The 22,301-nt window shown below is 45.4% G+C and overlaps 1 protein-coding gene across 4 annotated transcripts in view; it reads left to right on the top strand.

Annotated features, from left to right (window-relative positions):
* Mtmr3 (myotubularin related protein 3) overlaps positions 1–21,658 on the top strand; it is a 65,880-nt gene extending 44,222 nt beyond the window's left edge. The window contains exons 9-20 of one of the 4 annotated variants that reach the window (XM_013014424.1): positions 1,359–1,564; positions 2,247–2,378; positions 3,275–3,386; positions 7,189–7,384; positions 8,098–8,283; positions 10,440–10,610; positions 11,719–11,864; positions 13,397–14,807; positions 15,951–16,061; positions 16,500–16,588; positions 17,194–17,220; positions 19,608–21,658. In XM_013014424.1, the coding sequence (XP_012869878.1) occupies positions 1,359–1,564; positions 2,247–2,378; positions 3,275–3,386; positions 7,189–7,384; positions 8,098–8,283; positions 10,440–10,610; positions 11,719–11,864; positions 13,397–14,807; positions 15,951–16,061; positions 16,500–16,588; positions 17,194–17,220; positions 19,608–19,779 (2,959 nt within the window). In that variant the 3' untranslated portion in view covers positions 19,780–21,658. The remainder of the gene's footprint in view (positions 1–1,358; positions 1,565–2,246; positions 2,379–3,274; positions 3,387–7,188; positions 7,385–8,097; positions 8,284–10,439; positions 10,611–11,718; positions 11,865–13,396; positions 14,808–15,950; positions 16,062–16,499; positions 16,589–17,193; positions 17,221–19,607) is intronic. The other 3 variants (XM_013014425.1, XM_013014426.1, XM_013014427.1) reach the window with 3 other exon arrangements.
* The last annotated feature ends 643 nt before the right edge of the window (positions 21,659–22,301 follow it).

The following is a 22,301-nucleotide window of genomic DNA, read 5'->3' as shown; positions in this document are numbered from 1 at the left end:
TTGTTCTTCAGGCCTCTTTCTAAGGGCCTGAGTTCTATGCCTGTAGGAGTAATGTGTGACTCATTAAGGCACAGGAGATTTTATAAAGCAGTCTGTGGACTTCAGTAAGTGTTCCAGTCCCAAAGGTAGAATCAGTTCAGAAAGAATCCCTCAGGCAGCATGCGTATACAGTTACTGTGATGGACCCTCAGAACAGTGAAGCAACATATTTTTCTATATTCCAACATCTATTATGCAGGGGGGTTTAGGTTCAGTAGAGGATATAAGGGATTAGTACTTCATTACTGGGGAGCAGAATTAGCAAAGTATTTAGGTTGTTCATTTTACCTGATTTCCCCTAAATAAATTAAAATATTCTAATTGTGAATATTATTTTTTCTCATAGTATAAACCTGTCATCTCAGCTGCTCAGGAGTTAGAGGTCAGGAGGTTTGGGGTTCAAGACCAGCCTGGGCAAAAAACTTAGCGAAGACTTCCCCCATTCCCCATCTTAATCCATAAATTGGATGTGGTGATATGTACCTGTGGTCCCAGCTACATAGGAATCCATAAGTAAGACATTGTCATGATTTAAGGCCAGCCTAGATAAAAATTAGACTCTATCTAAAAAGTGACTAAAGCCAAAAAAGAATGGGGGCTCAAGTGGCATTATACCTGCCTAGCAAGCACAAAACCCTGAATTCAACCCCCCCCCCCAGTGCCAAAAAAATTATTAAAAATAAGAGTACATCCTGGGCACCCATTGCTCATACTTGTCATCCTAGCTACTTGGAAGGCTGAGATTTGAGGATTGCAGTTCAAAGCCAGCTCAGGCAGGAAAGTCCATGAGACTTTATCTCCAGTTAATGACTAGAAAAGTAGAAGTGATGCTATGGTTCAAAGTGGTAGATAGCCATTCTTGAGCAAAAAAGCTCAGGGACAGTATCCAGGCCCTAGGTTCAAGCCCTGTGACCCACAACAACAACAAAAAGTCTCATGCTCAGCTGGGCAGGAAAGCCCATGAGATTTTAATCTCAAGTAAACTACCCCAAAAGCTGGAAGTGGAGCGGTAGCTCAAGTGGTAGAACTAGTCTTTAGCTTAGTTCAGGGACAGTACCCAGGCCCTGAGTTCAAGTCTCAGAACCAGCAATCAAAGAAGTACACAGGTGCTTGAAAGAGGTGATGGTGTGATAACTGAAGAAGGATATGCATAGGTATTGTTAATTGTGTATATGAAATTTCTGCCCTCTAGTACTGAGAGAACTTGAGGCCACCCCAGTTATTAGAGTCACATTGTTCAGTAAGCCACTTAAAATTGTGTGAGTATATAGCATCTGAATGGTGGGATGGTACAGTAGTTGTGTCTTATTCCCGTACAGGCACCAGAACAATGGTGCTGTAATTGCCCGCTGTGGACAGCCAGAGGTCAGCTGGTGGGGTTGGCGAAATGCAGATGATGAACACCTGGTGCAGTCAGTGGCCAAAGCTTGTGCTTCTGATTCCCGATCAAGTGGCAGCAAGCTGTCAACTAGGAACAGTTCTCGGGACTTTCCTAATGGGGCAGACCTTTCTGATGTGGAATTTGGTAAGTTGCTCCCTTGATCCATGGCAGCAGTTTTTGTAGTTCTCAGAACCTTTTGTGGGGTTTTTTTTTTTTTTTTTGGTGTGGTCTTTTAGAAGACAGTGTTAACTTTTACAGAAGAAAGAATCGGATAGACTTGTCTGAGGAGTCATGGGTCTTGGTAGAGAACTAGAACAGACAGGCACAGTGGCTCACACCTGTAATTCTAGCTACTCAGGATTGTGAACCTCCATCTCAACTAATGAAAAGCTGGGTATAGTTGTGAGTACCTGTCATCCCAACTGTGATGCATTGACAGGACTGTAGTTCAGGCCTTGCTACCTTATTTGAAAAATAAGGCAAAAAGGCTGGAGACCTGGCTAAAACAATACATACCTACTTAGTAAATATGAGACCCTGAGTTCAACTTGTAGATACCAGGCTTTATAAAAGGACTCCAGGCATAAAAACGAGGGGGAAGAGATTGAGCAGTACAGATCTCATGTGCTACAGGAGTTAGTGTTAGAAAATAAATCAACTTTTTTTTTTTGAAATTTAAAAGCAAAAGAGAAACTAGGAAGAAGACCTTGTGTGAAGGTTTTCCTTTAATTGAGCTATTTTTTTGTACTATAATAATGTGCTTCTTGTTCTCACAATTCTAGAAGAGACAGTTTTATTTCATGTCCCCCTACCCCAATGTCCCTAGATTCTTCTCTGTCAAATGCTTCAGGAGCAGAGAATTTAGCCATCCAGCCACAGAAGCTTTTGATCTTGGATGCCCGCTCCTACGCCGCAGCGGTGGCCAACCGAGCCAAAGGAGGAGGCTGTGAGTGCCCAGGTGAGATGTCTGGGGCTTTGACACCAGTGCTCTGCCCTTGGAAGTGCAGCTTTGCCCACCTAGGCTTAATTATCAGTTTGAAGTGTCTTGGGAGAGACAGTATCTTTTCACTGCTCTTCTGAGCAACAATGGGGGAAGGAGGTGAGACCTTCTCTGTGTCATCCTTAGGAGACAAGGAAAGCAGATGTTTCTTGTCTAATTTTAACAAGGCCTGTTCATGTTTGATTGCTGCTTTAGTGGTGCAACTTCTTGGCCTCATAAAAGCTTTTGTTGCCTTTGACAGTGATTGGGTTCATCACTAACCCACTAGCCAACTCCTCTTAGGGCTTCTCCCTAAAAAACATGGGGTGAATATTGAAGCAGTAAATACAGGTACCCCATCAGGACCTGTCACATTCCTGCTGTTTGAATGCTGTCTGTCCCCTAAGGAGAGTGTCTCCGCGCCAGCTGTGTACCGATGGTGCAGGCAGAAGCGCCAAGCTCCTTACTCAGGTGCGAGCTAAGATGGAAATTGAAAGCAGCTGTTCCTAGGTAAAATTTGAATACATGAAGGCATTGTTCTTTCAAAGAGACTTCAGAACCATGAGTTAGATGAGGCCCAGAAATGGAGTGATGTAGAAGTTTGCAAATCTTTTTAAAGATAACAGACTTCATTTTATGTCAGTATCCTCTTTACGGATCTGACCTTCCTTTCTTTTCATAGAAAACAGCTAAAATTCAAACACTGTTTTCCTCTTAGGATAGAACACTGGACTAATAGCCAAGCATCACCACGTTGCAGTTTCATTAGTAAGCAGATGCAGTGGGTTTGTTTTATAGCCAGTTTACTTTTAAATTTGGCCATGTGGGCTCTAAACTCAACATGTTTGTGTTTTCTTTATTGTTATTCTCTCCAGAGTATTACCCAAACTGTGAAGTTGTGTTTATGGGGATGGCAAACATTCACTCTATTCGGAGGAGTTTTCAATCTTTGCGGTTGCTGTGCACACAGATGCCAGATCCGGGAAAGTAAGACCTCGCCTTTAATGTTGCAGTGCTCATTAAATGGTTTTTCTTTTTATGGATACCTTTCTTCTATTTCTTGGTGAACTTCAATTCTACTTTCACACTCTGGATAATGTTATTCCTGGATCAAGGCAGAGCAGCTCAGGGCAAAAACTGGAGAAGAATCCAGCCCTTTTTTGGGGGGGGGAGAAAGGGGGGTGTTGGTCATGGGGCTTGAACTCTGGGCCTGAGTGCTGTCCCTCAGCTCTTCAGCTCAAGGCGAGTGCTCTACCACTTGAGCTATAGCACCACTTCCGGTTTTCTGGTGGTTTATAGGAGATAAAAGTTTCACGGACTTTCCTGCCCGGGCTGTCTTTGAACCACGATCCTCAGATCTCAGCCTTCTGAGTAGCTAGGATTACAGGCATGAGCCACTGGCACCCGGCTAGAATCCAGCCCTTTGAGACCCCTCAAAACAGAAGTGTTGCCTTCTTGTTTGTCCAGGAACCATCCCCTTCTCTTCTGTATTTTTTGTCCTAAAGCAATTTAATACCTTTATTTTTGAAGTCCTGTAGTGACAGTATTGGTGGAGTGGGATGTCTTAACCATAAGCAGTCACAATTTACTCATGCACTAAAAGGATTAAACTTGTTACTAAGTCAGTTCCTTTTACATCTTCTAAACTGCTCTTATTTACCAAGAACATTACCATGATTTTTATTGCTTATTAAAAATGAATAGCTAGCTGCACTGGTCATTGATCAAAACGAACTAAGCAACTCAATGGCAGCGATGGGAGGGAGGGAATGAGTGGGAAAGAGGAAACAGCTGACACTAAGCAAAAGGAAAGAAATGTACATATTACCTGATGTGGAAGAAATAACTGTATTGTCAAAGCTCATAGAATTCATAGGCTTTATAGATCATGATAAAGACAATTTGCCCCATGAAGGTTAGAATGTGTTTGTGACTTTTAAGTATCACTATCTCACAATACTGTGAAATTTGTGACATTTATGTAATCACTTAATAAGAAGATTACTATAAAAAATGAATAGGTAGCATTTGTAGTGAGGAAAGTGAAGCAGTACCCCCAACAAGGTAACTGTTTAAATACAAGATAAATTAGAAGCAAGCTCTGTACAACAAATATGGATACATAAATATTTAAAGACCCCTGTTTTACTATTTCAGAAAGTCAGAAATGGTACCAGAGAAGACAGAATATTCTTTTTTTTTTTGGTGTTTATGCAAAAGCCTAATAGTTGTTTTCGTAGGTCCTGTTGAGTAGATCTCATGATCATATCAAGTTTTGCTGCATTCTTTATTGGATTTATTAAATTAGGTGTTGCCTGAACCACTTGTACTGGCTCTTGGGAGCAAATGATGAAGTTCATCATAGTTGTAATCATCCCCTCAGGGAAGAAGTGTCCTTTGGGGGAGAGCTGAATTGGGGCGGGGGAGCAGCAGGGGGAGATTGCGGCTTTCCTTTGGGGATTAAAAAGGATATGTTCTGCAGTTCCAGGGTTTAGTTTGTAGCATTCTTACTCCTACAGTGAGGCATAGAGGAAGCCTGGCTGAGGAATTAGGAGACCTGGCAGAACTGTAATGTTGGTCAAGTAGCCTAATTACTTTGAGCCTGTTTTCCTTTCTATACAATGGAAAAGGTAGAACATTATACCAATACATGTATTAAAATTCTTTTAGGGCTGGGAATGTGGCTTAGTGGTAGTGCTTGCCTTGCATCCATGAAGCCCTGGGTTCGATTCCTCAGTACCACATACACAGAAAAAGCCAAAAGTGAAGCTGTGGCTCAAGTGGTAGAATGCTAACCATGAGCAAAAAGAAGCTCAGGGACAGTGCCCAGGCTCAGAGTTCAAGCCCCAGGACTGGCAAAATAAATAAATATTTTTTAGATCTTCTTTAGACTCAGAATCAACAAGATTGTTAATTAGTCCTTGACAGATTCAGAGGAGTGAGGAATTTTGTTAAAGAGGATGTCACTGAATATTTTTGTATTTGGCCACAAAGCATAATACAGTATTGAAGCTGCCTTTGTGGATAAAAAGAAACTGTGGCAGGGATGGGGCATCATCACCGAGCCCTGACATCCATTTGGTGCTGTGGAGGCTGCAGGATAGTGTGCCTGTGCTCTTGTTTGACAACACGGGAGCTTTGCTGCATCCTCTCAGCGGGAGGTTTGAGAAGATACCTGTTCTCTTAGGCATGGAGCATACCAGCTGGTCTTTCCTACAGCTAAGTCAGATTCAGGAGAACACTGTGCTGGTTCTCTTCCTTATTTACCTTTTCTCTAGTGGCAGGTAGATAATATTTTTTTGCTCTCTTAAGCTTTATCTTTTACTTTCTTCTAAGACAGTGTGAGAGATGAGAACAAACAATCCAGCAGGAAAAGGTATTCTTAGGTACCTACTAGGATATAAAAAGTCTGGAGATTAAGATTTTACTCACAACAGACTTATAACTCAGTAAGCTGTAGTACTTCTTCCTATTTACTCTGCATTGAGCTTGAGAAAGAACTATGATGGAGACTCAGCCCCTTGAGTCACAGAACAAACTAATCTATGTAAAACACTTTGCATTCTGTTACCTGCTTGTGTAGGTGGGAAGACCCCCTCCTTCAACTCTATAAACAGGAATTTGCATCCATTTCCTAGGGTTCAGGAGCCTTTATTGTCTTGTACTGTAGGCCTAATCTTGTCAAAGCCTTCTCAGAGCTCCCTGACAGAATTATTTATTCCTTTTTCTGGCTCTGAAGAACTGGACTTGTGGACTTAAACTACAAATCTGATTGCATTTGGGAAAAATTGGAATTTGTTTTGGACCATTAGGAAAAGGAAACACAAGAAACAAATGTCAACACAGTTGAAAACACTGTCACTTGTTACTTCCAAGGAGCTGTATTTTTTATCTGACATTCCTGAAGGCCTTTAGTGTCTTCTAGTTCCTTCCTGAATCTGGGTGGGTCTGGGTTAAGCCCAGCAATTTTGTGTAGCCATTGATAAACTAATATGCACTTGTCTAAATCGTCATCTTGGGCCCATCCAATTTTAGTCAATAATAGTCAAACAGTAATAGGTATTAAGTATGAGAAATTGGCAGTATTTATACCATTTGGGAACATAACATCCTGCTCAGTATAGACACATTCATATGTATCAATTTTCTTTGTTTTGAAAACTTGCTGGGAAGACTTGCTGAACATGAATTATTGCTTTACATGAAAGTGACTCTGAGAAGATTCCAGAAAGTACTATTTTTTGTGTCTTGGGGCCTGAACTTGGAGCCTCTGCACTGTCCCTGATTTTTTTTTTTTTCTTAAGGCTAGAGCTCTACCACTTGAGCCACAGCTCTACTTTTCACTTTTTGGTGTTAATTAGAAATAGAAGTCTTACTGACTTTCCTGTCTGGGCTGGCTTCAAACCAGGATTATAGCCATGAGCCGCCAGTTCCCAGCTTGTTTTTCTTGTAGTATGTGTGGCTACTATGGACTGAAGAATATTAAATACTGATTTTTTTTCTGGGAAATTATCTATGAGGATGTTAGAACAAAGGAGGTACTATTAAGTACAGTCCCTGTTTCAAAGGTTCTTCTTAGTTAAATGGTAGAGCTTGAATCTCATCCTTGGACATGCTTTATAAACAGATGTTCTGTTCATTTTGGCAGTACATTTTGGTGGTACATTTGGAGAGAAAAATCTTGGGGAATTGCTTTATAGTTTGACAGGCATTGGACATGATGTAACGAGTAATTTTTTTAAATGGGCATTTTCTCATTGCTTTTGGTTTTTGTTTTTGTTTTTTTAAGCTGGCTTTCAGCTCTTGAGGGCACAAAATGGCTCCATCACCTGTCTGTGCTTTTGAAATCAGCACTTCTGGTAGTGCATGCTGTGGATCGTGATCAGCGCCCAGTGCTGGTGCACTGCTCAGATGGCTGGGATCGCACCCCCCAGATTGTGGCATTGGCCAAGCTCTTGTTGGATCCTTACTACCGAACCATAGAGGTAAGTGTATCTAAAGGAAAAGAGTTATTTCCTCAGGATGCGTGGAGGAAACCTCTCGGGATTTTATGATCAATTTTGGGTATTGTGGTTAAGTTTAAAAGAAGCAGAAGTTGTTGCACATTATTTTCCCTTCAGCTACATTGTAATGATGCTTCCTGAAGTTCTTCTTAAATTGGGGCCAACTGTGTGAGGAATAAGATATTGAGAATATAGACAGTGTGAACTTCTCTCAAGGAATTTTAGCATGCTTAAGTGGTAATGGAATTCTCCATAAAGTTCGGTGGAGAAAGAGTCGTGCTCTGAAATAACCATCTGGGTTAAGATGTAAGAAAACATTAAAATACAGTATGTGAATATTTGTAAACCTTGGGTGGGGAAGGATTGTTACAAATATGATCTGTACAAATTCAACACCAAAGGCAAAAATTTCAAACTAAGAGATTTTGTGGGAAAAGCACAGCTGTTATGAAGTAAATGAGAAGCTTAGAAATATTCTGTAGATACATTGTTAGTGCTCTTTTAATGGCTATAGAATAGAATTCAAGGAATTGGGAAATAATCTGAAGCATATGTCCCATCAAGGAGGGGACATTGACTATGGGCCTGGGTTAGAAGGGCCTTCTGGGAGGCTGTTAGAAGCTGCCATTAGTGACATCAGACTCAGGGACTGTCACCATTGGGATAATCCAGCAGAAATGGTCTCTCCCCTACAGGGTTTCCAGGTCCTCGTGGAGATGGAGTGGCTAGATTTTGGCCATAAGTTTGCTGACCGGTGTGGTCATGGGGAGAACTCAGACGATCTGAATGAGCGTTGTCCAGTGTTTCTGCAGTGGCTTGACTGCGTTCATCAGCTTCAGAGGCAATTTCCTTGCTCTTTTGAGTTCAGTGAAGCATTCCTTGTGAGTCTGGACTTGTGACTCTACATTTTGGGAACTGTCTACATTCAGGGGGATGTTGCTTTAGTGGTAATGTTAGTGAGCCAATTTTTGCATAAAACTATGAAGCCTTTTTAGAATGTAATAGAACAGTGATTATTTCCTTCTGGTTTTATTTTAAAGCAACAGCAATAAATAGGCGTTTTTGTTCACTCAGTAAATCTCAAGGTATCAGGTTTTCCTGTGCAAACATTGAGTTGTTTTAATTTAGCCTTTAAAGGGATGGGATGATAGAAACCCTAAATAATAGTTAGAAACAGAAATAATCAGAATGTCCCATGCTCCGTCTGAACAGTTTACCAATCTTGTATTCCATGTTTTCTACCCCCTCTTGGAGAAGATGTAGTGTCCAGGCCCTTTTCAGCCATTGGCTATCTCCCTGTCCATCTCCTCTCATCTGTTCTGCTGACTGGCTCCAGCATTTCTCCTCTCCTTCTTCTGTGGCAACATACAAACATGGAATAATGTCTTTTATCTTGTCAGAACCCTTTCTTGGTCCAGCATTGAGCCCTAACTATCATTTCATTGATCTTTTCTCCTTTACAGTAGCTCCTTGAGTCTTTTATACTTGCTGTATCAAGTCCTTTCTTTTCATTTCTCTTAATCCTGCTTCAGTTGGGCACACACCCACTGCTTTGCCAGAGTGGCCTTCATGCTAATCTGGTGGTCAGTGCTGATTCCTTATCTCCTTGACCCATTACTACCCTTGGCATAGTTTTAACTTGTTTTTTACTTTCTTCAGTTGACTTAAAACATTCATCATTTTTAGTTCTCCTCTGATCTCCTAGCTGGTCCTTTATGTCTCCTTGCTGATTCCTCTTCGTCTTTCCAGTTGTGAATGTTGGAATGTTCTAGGCCTCATCCTCGAGGTTGCTGCTTCACTTTATTCCCTCTTGAAAGATCTCACCCAGTCTAGTAGCTTTAGTGCTGTCGGTGTGCTGAGGAGTCTGACGTATACACACTTCCAGCTCAGACCTCTCCACTTACCTTCAGCTTCACCTTAATCAGGTGAATATCCTGCAACTTCACTTGGATGTTTTAATTGTGCTTCAAGCTTAATATATTTAAAACCCAGTTCTTGGTTTCTACATTTCCCTGCTCCAAAACTCAGTTTTTCAAGAGTCTTCTATCTTCCCTGTGGCAACTCCTTCTATTCACATAAAGCACAAAGCTTTATATCATCCTCAACTCTTTGTTTTATACTCTACATTCAGTCTGTTAGATTCTGTAGCTCTGCTTTTGATATATCTATAACTTGATTACTTAGTGCAACCTCTGCTGATGCCACACTGGCTGGCTAAGCCCTTATTTCTCCTGCTCCACTCCCAGAAAGTTAACCCATCATAGGAGAATCTCTAAATCATTAGAGCAGATCGTTCTCCTCCTCAGAATCCTCTAGTGACCATCACACAGAGTGAAAGCTGAAGTCCCCTGCATACGTCTCTAGGTTCATATCCTGTCCTTCTCCCTGTTGAATGATCTTTAGTCATACAGGTTTGTGCTGTTCCTCAGAAATGACAGACATGTGCGCCCCTTTCAGCTTCTTGTTGCCACTGCTCACAGAGCTTACCTGCCCCCAGATACTCTTGTGACTAGCTCTCTCCCTTACATCAGGTCTTACCCATTAAGGCCTTCCCACTTTCCAGCACCTGCCCAGTCCCTCTCACCCTGCCTGATAGTTCTTGCCACCTTGATCTGACAGCTAGAGCAAGCTCCAGCAGGATAAGAGAGTGGGCTCGCTATTGTTGTATGTCCACTACTCATGTTCCTGCTGGGGTGTGTGAAATGTTCAGTAATGATTTCTTGAGTATTGAAGTTGTTTTTGTAAATGTGCTTTTAGCTTAGAGTTTACATTGACTGGCACCTGTATCCCATTGATATGCTCTGTTGCTTGTGTGGGTGCTTTTTAACTTGGAAGCTAAGAGATACTGGAGCAGCTAGGACTCCTTGGCCTGATTGTGACTTGGATGCTAGTGGTTGTGTGGTCTGCTAGGCTTCCCCCACCTGCAGAGTGAGCTGCAGAGCTCCCTCAAGGCTATCAGGTAGATTTGCTCAGCAGGGCTGATGTTCCTGAAACTCTGTGCCCTAATGCATACTCTTGCCTCATTGGACTCCCTAAGGTGAAACTGGTACAGCATACCTATTCCTGCCTCTTTGGAACATTCCTGTGCAACAACGCCAAGGAAAGAGGGGAAAAGCATACTCAGGAACGGACGTGCTCTGTATGGTCACTTCTTCGGGCAGGCAACAAGGCCTTCAAAAACCTACTATATTCCTCTCAATCAGAAGCCGTATGTATGCTTCAGCCTGTACTTTGATAATCAGAAGGAATTTGAGGGTGGGAGATATGTAAGAGCCTGTGTGAGAAGCACCTACTTTGTTAAAGCAGGTCTAGGGTTGATGCCTTTTTCTGTCTACCATCTATCTAAGCAGAGCCTGTTTCCTGTGATGTTCTGACCTGCCCAGTATGGTTTGGTGTAATACGCATTTCTTCCTTGACACTGTAACATGAACCTTTCTTGGCACCTTCTTTGGAGCTTAATGTGTTCTTAGCATGTTCTGTCTAACTAGTAGAAGAGACCCTTGTTTCCTGCATGCCTCTAATGGCTGAGCTGGTACTACCCTCAACCTTCCACCCCCCTCCCTCTGTCTCAGCACAGAAGTGTTAATGACACTGGCATGCCTGTCTGAGCTGGCAGGCCCTTAAAACTTCGTTCCCTTGTGGAGTACCTTCTGTTAAGAAGAGACAAGGAGACACGTATGTCTGTGTGTCAATATGTGGTGGTAGCATTGCCTTTGTCAGAATGCATCTTAAACCCGTAAGAAGTCAAAAGCAGGCTAATCAGACGTTGTATTGCCTTACTAAGCAATGGATATGCTTCCCGTTACATTTAAACAATCAAAAGATTTAAGCTGCTTTTCTCCCTTCTTCACTGTGGGAAGAAAATTCCTTTCAATTTAAATGGTCCTATAAAATAAGTTGGACAGTTTGACAGTTTCTGCTGAAGCCAAGCTTTTACACCAGGGGAAAAATCACCGTCTAACAGAATGACTCACTTCTTAGCTGTAAAAGGAGCAAATCAATTTAATGAAAGTCATTCAATAAAGGTGACCTGAGAAATAATTAATGAGAAGTGGACCTTTAAAAGATTTGTTAGATTTTCATGTCCACAAGAGGTGCTTATGTGAGAAATGATGCCAAACAAAATCTCTTGCCTTATGTTGGTCCTATTGGGAGATATGCTGCTTCCATTGGTACTACGTCCATCAGTGCTGCCTTCCTGTGGATCAGTGGCCCAGTCCCTGCCAGCTGTTGTAGCTAGGTGCTTGTCTCACTGTCAGACATTTCTAAGAGCCAACTAGGACACGTTTAAACTTTTGTCATCCCCCTCTCCTCAGGTACTGTACCCTGTGTGCCATGTGCGGAACCTAATGCTGTGGAGTGCAGTGTACCTGCCCTGCCCATCCCCATCTACCCCCGTGGATGAAAGCTGTGCACCATACCCAGCACCGGGCACCAGCCCTGATGAACCCCCCCTGAGCCGGTGAGCTTCCTGTTGTGTGAGACTCAATTCTTTTGTTAGAACCGGGCCAGGCATGGTCAGAGATAATGATGTTATCTGATGGTACAACATCTTAGATCTTTGAAGTTTAATTTCCTTAAGGAAGGTAGTTTTAAAATGAGCAAAAACTTGTTTCTAGGAGTGAGTTGTTCCTTGTTGCTCCTTTGTTCTACTATATACATGCACTAAATGGTTTCTTAGGGATGGAATGTATCTTCTACTCTTATGACCCCTATGCCACCAGTTTATGTTGTGTGGTGTTTTGGGTTTTTTTTGGGGGGGTCCGGTCATGGGGCCTGAACTCTGGGCCTGGGCGCTGTCCCTCAGCTCTTCAGCTCAAGGCTAGCGCTCTACCACTGGAGCCACAGCGCCACTTCCGGCTTTTTTCTTTTTGCTTATGTGGTGCTGAGGAATGGAACCCAGGGCCTCATGCATGCAAGGCAAGCGCTCTACCACTGAGCCACCTTCCCAGCCCCCGTGTGGTGTTTATTTGTTTGTTTTTTAGTTATGATAAAGGTGACAAACAGAGGGGTTACAGTTAAGTTGGGTAAAGAGTGCATTTCTTTTTGGATAGTGTCACTCCTTCCCTTGTTCTCTCCCAATTTTCCCCTCCTGTCCCCACCCACAAGTTGTTTAGTTCATTTTCAGCATAGTGCTGGTTTATGTTTTATCCACTGCTCTTTGTTCCTGCCTCTCTGTCCTGATTCGTCTTCTGAGGTTTAAAGATGATGTTGTAAAGTGGTAGAAATTTTGGCTGACAGTGCTGGAGGTATGTCTCTAATTGTAGTGCACCTCCTAGCAAGTGTGAGTCATAGAACTCAAACCCCAATACTGCCCTCCCAGATAAATGGATGGATGGATAGATAGATAGATAGATAGATAGATAGATAGATAGATAGATAGATAGAAATGCTTTACCATTTGTGAGTTTTTTTTAAATCAGAATAATAGGGAATAACAACTTATGCTGTAATATTAAAGAATTAGCAATACCACTTTAAGAGACACACAACATCATAAAGAATGTTTGCATTATTTGGTGTCAGTAATGGGGCTTGAACTTAGCTTTTTTGTTCAAAGCTGGTGCTCTACCACTTGAGCCATAGGTCTACTTCCAGCTTTTTGGTGGTTAATTGGAGGTAAGAATCTCACAGATTTTTCTGCCTGGGTTGGCTTTGAACCTTAATCCTCAGATCTTAGCCTCCTGAGAAGCTAGAATTATAGGTATGAGCCACTGGCACCTGGAGATGGATGCCTTTTAAAAATAGCATTTGCTGTTGGCTTATTTGAGTGGGTGGAACATGGGATAGGTGCAGTGCAGGTAGGCAGAACAGCCATGAAGGAGCCTTGTGGCTTTACTGATCTGAGCCTTACTTCAAAGATGTTGTGGCTCCTTTAGTAGCCCTAATGGACCCAAGTGTGAAACCATGGCTTATTTAAAACCTTCTGTCTTCTGCCTCCTTCTGATTAACCTCTCCAAGGTTATCATTTTTCCCAATTTCTCTTTCTTTTAGGCTACCAAAGACTAGATCATTTGACAATCTGACCACAGCCTGCGACAGCACAATGCCTCTTGCCAGCCGGCGCAGTAGTGACCCTAGTCTGAATGAGAAATGGCAGGAGCATCGGCGCTCTTTGGAGCTGAGTAGCCTGGCTGGTCCTGGAGAAGAGCTTCCTACCCATGCTGCTGACAGCCTGGGAAAGCCTAGCAGGATGCCCGGGGGTGCTGAGCTATCTGTTGCAGCTGGAGTGGCTGAGGGGCAGATGGAGAACATTTTGCAAGAGGCCACCAAAGAGGAGAGTGGGGCAGAAGAGCCTCCCCACAGAGGGGGTGTGGAAATCCCAGAGGTCAAAGAGGAGACACTTTTAGCAAAGGAGAGCAGGAGGATGTCAGCTGAGGGCTCACTTGTCCTTTACCAAGAACCAGAGTTGGAAGATGCGACTCCACAAAGCCAGCCAGACTCCAGCATGTCTCTGTTCTCACAGGGTATTCCTCAACAGCAGGGTGGGCATAGTGTTCTCAGTTCACTCCAGGCCCCATCTAGGGGAGAGGATTCCCAGGGGACCCCTGGAGAGCCGCCTCGAATAAGGGATGCTACAGAGGGAAGGGAGGGTGCTGTTCCTCCCATCCCGGTAGATGCTAAAGTTGGCCATGGTACCTCACAGTCTAGTTCTATGCTACCTTCCCAAATCCCGTGTGAGACCGGAGGACCAAACGTGGACAGTTCAGTGGACGTATTAATAGAAGATAAGGTGACGTCCGAAAGTGGGCCTCAAGTCCATCGTAGACCTCTCTTGATAACCAGTGACAGGTTCAGTGGCAAGGACATGCCAGCAGCAGAGCTCTGGCCTGCAGAGAGGAATCTGGCTGAGAGGCCCCAAGGTGAGTCTGTAATGCACAGAACTTCTCCTGGCAGCACTCTCAGCCCCAAGCGGGCCCACTGTGCCTTGCCTTTAGCTGAATGTAAAGAGGGGCTTGTGTGCAATGGCTCCCCAGAGACTGAAAACAAGGCCTTGGAGCAACCCATTGGACTTAGCACCATCCAGAAGTACCCAACACCCAACGGACACTGCACCAATGGGGAGGCTGGGCGCAACAAAGACTCTCTGAGCCGCCAGATGTCTGTCACAAGCTGCAGCTCTGCCCACTTGTACTCGAGGAACTTGCACCACAAGTGGCTGCACAGTCACTTGGGGAGGCCATCTGCCACCAGCAGCCCTGACCAGCCTTCCCGCAGCCACCTGGATGATGATGGCATGCCTGTGTACACGGACACGATCCAACAGCGCTTGCGACAGATTGAGTCAGGCCACCAGCAGGAAGTGGAGACCTTAAAGAAACAAGTCCAGGAGCTGAAGAGTCGGCTAGAGAGTCAGTACCTGACAAGCTCCCTGCGCTTCAATGGGGACTTTGGAGATGAGGTGGTGAGTTAGGTCATCATTCTTCTGATAATGCCTAAACAGAAGAGCACACTAAGGCTGGGCGCCCCTTGTTCCAGTCATATTGCTAAAAGAATTGGAAAGACCCAAAGTAGCCCTGTGGAGAGGCTGGATATCGGCCTCAGCCATGGAAATGGCCATCTGACTGTTTCCTGCTAGGGTTTTTTCAAGTCCTGTCTAACTGGGAGAGAACCACCATTGCCTGGGTACTCAGATCCTTTCAGAAGTTTCTGTGTCCTTAGACACTGGCTAATGCCAAGTGTTCCTGTCAGAGTGTAGTGATTTCCTACCTAGCAAACTGTTACAGCCTTCCAAGACTTTGGGTATTTTGAAGATGCAGGTATTTTGAAAACAAATATTGTGCCCACTCCATGGCAGATGGTGGCAGTGGAAATGGTGAGGAGGAGCGGGGTATGGTAGTATATGCAGTGCCCGCTCTTGGGAGCTGAGGCAAGAGGATGTCAAGGTTGAGGCCAGGCCTGGGCTTCATCGTATAACCCTGTCTCCAAAAAGAGAAAGGAATAGAAAGAAGCAATTGTGTTTTCCTTTCTAGCACTGTTAAGAGTTTAGGATTCTAAGGCTTGGTGGCTGGAAATGGGGGTGCTCGCAGGGAGCTTTCCAAGGAGTGGCTCTCTTCTTGGGATCGGGCTGTTAGGTGCAAGTGTAAACAGGCTCTGAAGCTGGCAACATACATTAAAGGCGGGCACATCCAATGACTTTTAATCCAGAAGCCATTTTGGACTTTTTTTCCCCACACTAATACTGGTTTGTTTTTCTTTCATTGTCCTAAATAGTTCTTAAGAAAAAAAAAGGAAGGCATGGCCAAAGCCCTTTGAATTAAGTGGCAGGGATTGATCGATGGTCCACTAGAGCACTTGGCTTTGGGAACCCCCACTCAGTCTTGATCACTTTTCTCCTACTTTCTGGAACCTTAAAGTCTCATCTTTCTACTCCATGTCCACACCTGGTCAACCTGTGGCTGGATGGCTGATGCATCTACAGATGTAGCCAACCTTAGCATGCAGGTCTACCTGCAGACCCCAGGGGTCTTTTCTTCACCAAGCCCTTTCTTCTTCTTTTGAGAGGAGACCAGGTTCATTCTGTTCAGCTGTGTTTGTTTGCCAACAGACTTCAATCCCCGACTCGGAAAGCAATCTGGATCAGAGCTGTTTGTCTCGCTGCAGCACAGAGATTTTCTCTGAAGCCAGCTGGGAGCAGGTGGATAAACAAGACACAGAGGTACAGGCTCCACCCCTGCTCTGAGAGCCATCCATGCAATTGTTTTTGTAGTCCTCTCTCCCCTTCCTTGCCCCATGTTCCCTAGCCAAGGAAGACACTCATGGAAGTGAGCCTTGAACTTCTGGCTTCTTGGCTCCTGGGAGCACACATAGGCTTACATTTCTGAGGCTGAGACTCATCAAGCAGTCCTCACTGTTGCCCTGCTAGTTCTCACAGCAACCCACAGGGCTACCACTGCCACTTTGTCTCAGGGGAGATTTGAGTCCCCTCCAGGGAAATGATTTGGACGCCTTTCTTGTACTGTTGACATCAGACCTGCTGGGCTGGTACCATCAGAACTGATATGGTTCTAGTGACTCTCGTGCCACCAGCATGGCCTGTGGGCTCTAGCCGAATGTCCCACTTGCTGTCACTAACCTGGCCCCATCTGTTTTGCAGATGACCCGTTGGCTCCCTGACCACCTGGCTGCCCACTGCTATGCTTGTGACAGCGCCTTCTGGCTCGCCAGTAGGAAGCACCACTGCAGGTGCCACTGGGGGTGTGGTAGGGTGGGCTAGGGTTGGAGGGTGAGCTGGAAGAGTGAGGGGTGCCTGAGGAAGGCCCTGGGGTCACATGTTCTGTCTCTGAAATTGGTGCTTGCAAAACTATTAAATTCGGTAATGTGCAAATAGCCTTTTTGTTCTGTTTCTCAGATTGTGAGCCAGTAGCCACCACCCAAACCACTGTTTCTTATTCCCAGCACAAAATTCACAGCTATTTTCAGCAGGTTTTCTGGCTATGGTCAGGAAACTTCCATTTTCTTACCCTTTCCCTGCTCCTCGAATCCAAACTTGACCATTGTTCCATAGGTGAGCAGTGGTAGAGGATGAGTAGTAGACTACTCGCCACTTCTTTCCATTCCAGTCTGGAATAGTAAGTTGTTATGAGGGATGCTTTGCCCAGCAGATGTTGAGTGTTTGGGGTCAGGCTTATCCCAATCATGCCAAGGTTTGTCCATACAAGTGAGCCTGGACTGAAAATGGTAGAACAAACTCTATTAGTCATGTGTCCAGAATCGTGTGTCTCCCCATCCTGCACCCAAGTCCAAATGTCTTTGGCTTCTTCTCTGAGCTCTTTCTCCCCTCCTTGCAGGGACACTGACCGTGTTGATCAAACGTGGTGAGCATTTGCAACAACCTGTCTGTGACGTCTGCACACCTACAGTAACTTCTCCACACTAATGCTGTCATTCCCCTCTTGGCACTCATTGGGGCAAAACTGGGGCTGGGAAGCACAGACAGGCAGGTGGGCTTTGGGGGGATCCACAGAAGCTGACTGAGGAGACCATTGAGGGTGAGTCCAGCTGCAGCCTTTTGCTTCCTCTTGACCATCAGGTCAGCCGGGGCTTGTGACAGGAAGCAGTGCTTCTGCAGGCGCTGACCCGATGCCAGTCACATTTTCTTTTGAGTTAGTCACTCATTGAAATGCCAGGATGATGCTGATAACTTGTAAGTCAGCACTACGGTAGCTTTTTGTTGTGTTTTTGTAGAGACAGAGATAATCATCCTAACAAATTATTTTGGCATGGTAGACTAAGAAGACTTCAGTTGGATCTTTCAGAGTCTCCTAAAGGAAGTGAGGAAGCTTTACTGATCAAATTCATGACAGAAGCTGGCTTCCGTGGCTCAAACCTGTAGTCCTGGGAGGACTACAGGTCCTCAGGAGGCTGGGATCTGAGGAGGGTTTGAAGGTTTGAGGCCAGACTGTGCAACAAAGTCCAAGAGACTCTATTTCCAGTTAACCAGCAAAAACAAACAACAAACAAACAAAAAAGCTAGACTTGAGGTTGCTCAGGAGGTAGAACTGGAGCTGTGAGCAAAAAAGATGAACAGGAATACAAGGCTTTGCGCTCAAGCTCTGGTACTGGAACAGAAAATAAAAATACTCATTTAAAACTTTTGAGCTGAACTCCAGGTGAGATTGACGCTTGCGAAACTGAAGGCATGGCTCAAGTAGACCCTGTCTCAAAATAACTAGAGCAAAAGGGGCTGAGAGTGGGGCTCGAGCATTTGAGTACTTGCTAGTAAGCATAAGGCTTCCAGTTCAGATTCTAGTATTGCCAAAACGAAATGAAGATATTCAGAACATTGCCTAGTTACATAGACTCATGCTTTTTAGAAATAGAACTGCTTACTGCATTCTAGAAGCAAAATCTTGTGTGTTCATTTTGGTTCTCTGTCCTTCCACTGTCTTCGTGCCACTTTTTCCTTCTGCAGTATTCATTTGTTCCCATGTGGTCTTTGGTGTTCTTGCTTGTTGTAGGGCCTTATCCAGTGGTGCTATGCATTCTGGGGCCTGACTGAGAAGGCAGTGATGCCAATTGTGAAGGAGGCTTTTCAGTCTGCTGCCTCCCTCCTCTTTGGTGGGCTGTGTCAGTCTCCTTAGAGTTCCCTGTACTCAGCCCATTGGGGTTTGCTTGTACTACAGGGCTCAGCAAAAGTAAGATGGACAGAAACTTGTTCTCTGTCTGTCTCTTTTCCTGTGAGTGTAATGAGACCTTTGCCACGCAGCTGTGTCTAAGCAGGGCTTTTGGTAGACAAGGATTGGGGTTGAGGGTAGTCAGGACTTCAGGTAGAGCTCTAAGTTTCCCTGGAGGTACATGAGGCCAGGAAGTGAGCCATAACTTACTGACTCTACTAGGGTGTGTGTATGTGTGTGCATGTGTGTTCATCCAAGCCTTTGTCCTTTCACCTCTCCTCTGGTCTCTCTGAGCATGCTCAACTCCTGCTTTGCATGCTGCAACAGTAAGCCTGGGTGGCAGCAGTCTGCCCCTGAGCCTCTGGGGCAGTGGCCGTTGGGCAAGGTTCCTCATCCCAAGTTGGGCTAAGTAGTTGTTTCTGTCCTCTGAGGGGCCAAGGGGCATCTCTCTTTTGTCTCTGATCTCTCAGTAATCATAAGCAACAGAGGCCATTTCCCCAGTGGGTGTGGCCACTGGGGAAAATCTCAGGCCTTCACCTGTCTATTGAACTGGCAACTACTTCTGCCTTGGACACTGGTTCTCACAGATCTCTCTCAAGCAACATCTCTCTCTTTTTTTTTTGGTCGGTCATGGGGGTTGAACTCTGGGCCTGGGTGCTGTCCCTTAACTCTTCAGCTCAAGGCTAGTGCTCTACCACTTGAGCCACAGCGCCACTTCTGGCTTTTTCTGCTTATGTGGTGCTGAGAAATCGAACCCAGGGCCTCATGCATGCAAGGCAAGCACTCTACCACTGAGCCACCTTCCTAGCCCAACCAGCATCTTCTTGTACATCCAATAATCTTGAGCCATAATAATGAGGCAGCCAAGTGTCCTTGGCCCCCAAAATGAAAGTGGCATGTGATTCTGCCAGGTGCGGAAGTCCTCCTTGTCCTCAGCTTATTGCTGGCCTAGAGAAATGAAGCGTTTGATCTCACAGGAGTCTCCAGCACATCCAATGGCACGCAGCAAAATTCTGTCTCCTGTGGTTGGTTTCCTCCACTATTTACCTGCTCTATAACACTAATAATGCTTTGTTTCTTCTCTCCAGGAATTGTGGGAATGTATTCTGTTCCAGTTGTTGTAACCAGAAGGTTCCGGTTCCTAGCCAGCAACTTTTTGAACCCAGCCGGGTGTGCAAGTCTTGCTATAACAGCCTACATCCCACGAGCTCCAGCATTGACCTTGAACTGGATAAACCCATTGCTGCCACTTCCAACTGAAGCTCAGTGACCTGGGGTGGGCAGAGGCCAAGCTGCTGTTCCTCTGACAGGCCCACACCACCTGGGCAGCCCGAGAGGCCCGTGCACTTTGGAATTGGGGCATGGAACCATCTATACAGAGTGACAGGAATTGGGATGTACCACTGGATTGTAGACTGATTCTTTTCTTTCCTTCTATCCTTTCCCTTTTCCATTCTCCCTCTGCTTTCAAAAAAGAAAAAAGTCCCCTGGTTGTCTTAATTTTTTATTTTTAATGTTTTGTAATGGAAGACCAGAGGTCTCCAGGCTTCCTGTATCAGTGGGGCTGCCGCTGCTGGGCATGCTGAGGGCTGGCATGGGCTTCTGGGAGGGTGGAGGCAGGAGACAGCGAGTGGGGCAGAATATAACGCCAACTTTAGTGATTATTCCTCATGCCATCACCACCACATGAGCTGGTGGGAGCTGGCAGCACCTTCCCTAGTAGTGTTGCCCCATACCCATCCCACCCTACTGACAACCAACAGGATTGGCACACTATGAATGGTTCCCTTGGGGAAGGAAGTGTGTGCTGCTTTTGCGGCAGGCAAGGAGTGGGGTGGTGGTCAGCACGTTGGCCCACATTGGATTTTGTGACCTTACCCAGACTGCCCAAGGCTGCCTTTGCTTCCCAGGGGCTGCCTTCCTGGGTAGCCTGGGCTGTGCTTCCTGCCCTGCAGCCTAGGAGTGCAGACTGGCCAAAAGGTGGCATCCTGCTGCTGTGGTGAAGGCCTGCCAGCGTCTGGCCCATGCACACCTGGGAGCCCCCTTTGGGTTGTGGTCCTCTGAACAATCTCTCTCCTTGGTCATCACAGGGAAATACAGACTCAGGGTTCCAAAAGTTCCCTATTCCCAAACCAAACAAATCATGGATCGCCCCTGAAGGGGTAGAATCAGCCTTCACAGTTACAAAGGTCCCCACACAATCAGCCTTCCTCCTCCTCTCCTTATTGGGGCATCAAGGAAGACCCCGAAGTCCCTTTCCCTGCCATCAGCTTCCTGAGTGGGCATATCAGTGGAGGGTCTACTTGGGGACCACAGGGTTCTTGGAGGAGATTCAGGGCACCTTTTCTCAGTGAGCTCTGACGTGGTCCAAAAGAGCCTTAAATCAAGAATTGTGGAGGTGGAGGTGGGGAAGGGCGCAGAGGAGCTTAAGGTGGTGCTTTGTAATGTTGGCATCCACGTTTGTGCCTGCCTTCCCCCCCCCACCCCCACCCCGGGAAGGGCCTCGACTCTGCTGAAAGCTGCTAGCTTAGCCACAGAGCAGGAGAAGGTTAGGTGAGGTCATGAAACGCTAGATTCTAGCCTGCTTTGTGCTCACTCCCCTTTCCCCTAGCCTAGGGCACACTGTGTCTCAAGGTAGCTCCTGCAGGTGCTCAGAAGCCTTCCCTGGTGCTGGCTGTTGAAGCAAAACCCAGAGCATCTGAGCACAGCGGGACTTGGGTGGCAGCGGCCTGTGCAGCGTCTGGCTCTAGTGAAACAGGGTGTAGTTCTCCACACTCTGCGTGGTCTGCCCAGCAGGTAGGAGAAGTCAGAGTGATGGAAGATTGTGAAGTTCTTATTGACAGGTGCCAAGAGGTTATGATACGGGTTTCTTGGGTCTGTTGTACAGTGTGAATAATTGCTTGCAGCTCTTAGCCCTTTTTTGATCAATGAAGCACTTTTTTATTAATATTTTCTTTGTATGTAAAGGAGGAACCATAACTCTCCGTAGCTGTACATATAACCCTTTTCTCCTAAAGAGGAGTCAGTGCTCCTATATTTTTCATTTTTTTTGTCAAAGCAAGAAGTAAATACTTTAGAATTGTTAAATATATAAATAAAGCAAATAAAGTTGAGTGTTTGGCATGGTGGCATTTGCTAACCCGTTCTACTTCTTTGCCCTGTGATTTATCCCCTCCTAATCCTTGGCCCGCTCACTCAGGAGGTGGTTTGAGGAAGGGCTGGGATACTGACCTCTGGCAAAGGAAAATGGCAGATTGTTTCTCAACTTGAGACCATCATTAGGGCCTCACCATGATGCCCAAGCACTGGAAAACATTTGCCCCCCCCCCTCCCCAAGATTCTCACAAGCTAAGCAAAAGGTGGGGGAGGGAGGGCAAAATAACTGGACATCCTAACAACCAGCTGCACATCAGTGGTAATTACATCTACCTCTGGCCTCTGAGCTCTTTTTTTTTTTTTTTTTTAGTTCCTCTTGTTGCTTTTCCTCCTGGGCCCTCCCACACCGGGAGCAGTCGTGCTGGTGTGTGGCGGGGCATGGGAGACACTGCAGGGAGACAGCTTAGAAAATGATTCTGCCTGGCATTATTGGGTGAGAAATTGTGTGGGCAGGAGACAGAGTCAGATATGATTGGTTCTCTTCCTCCACATGGGGAGGAGGCTCGGTTCCTCAGACCTTTGACATCTGCTTCCAACTGGGACAGGCCATTTCATCTAGTTGTTTCTGGGCCGTTTGCTGGATTTTTTCCCCCTCCTGTAGATGGGATCCATTATGTATTTCTTCC

The sequence above is a fragment of the Dipodomys ordii genome, unplaced genomic scaffold, assembly GCF_000151885.1.
Source record: "Dipodomys ordii isolate 6190 unplaced genomic scaffold, Dord_2.0 Scaffold23, whole genome shotgun sequence".
In the NCBI taxonomy this organism is placed as follows: Eukaryota; Metazoa; Chordata; class Mammalia; order Rodentia; family Heteromyidae; genus Dipodomys; species Dipodomys ordii.
The sequence above is the reverse complement of the archived record's forward strand: the minus strand, read 5'-3'. Positions and strand labels throughout refer to the sequence as shown.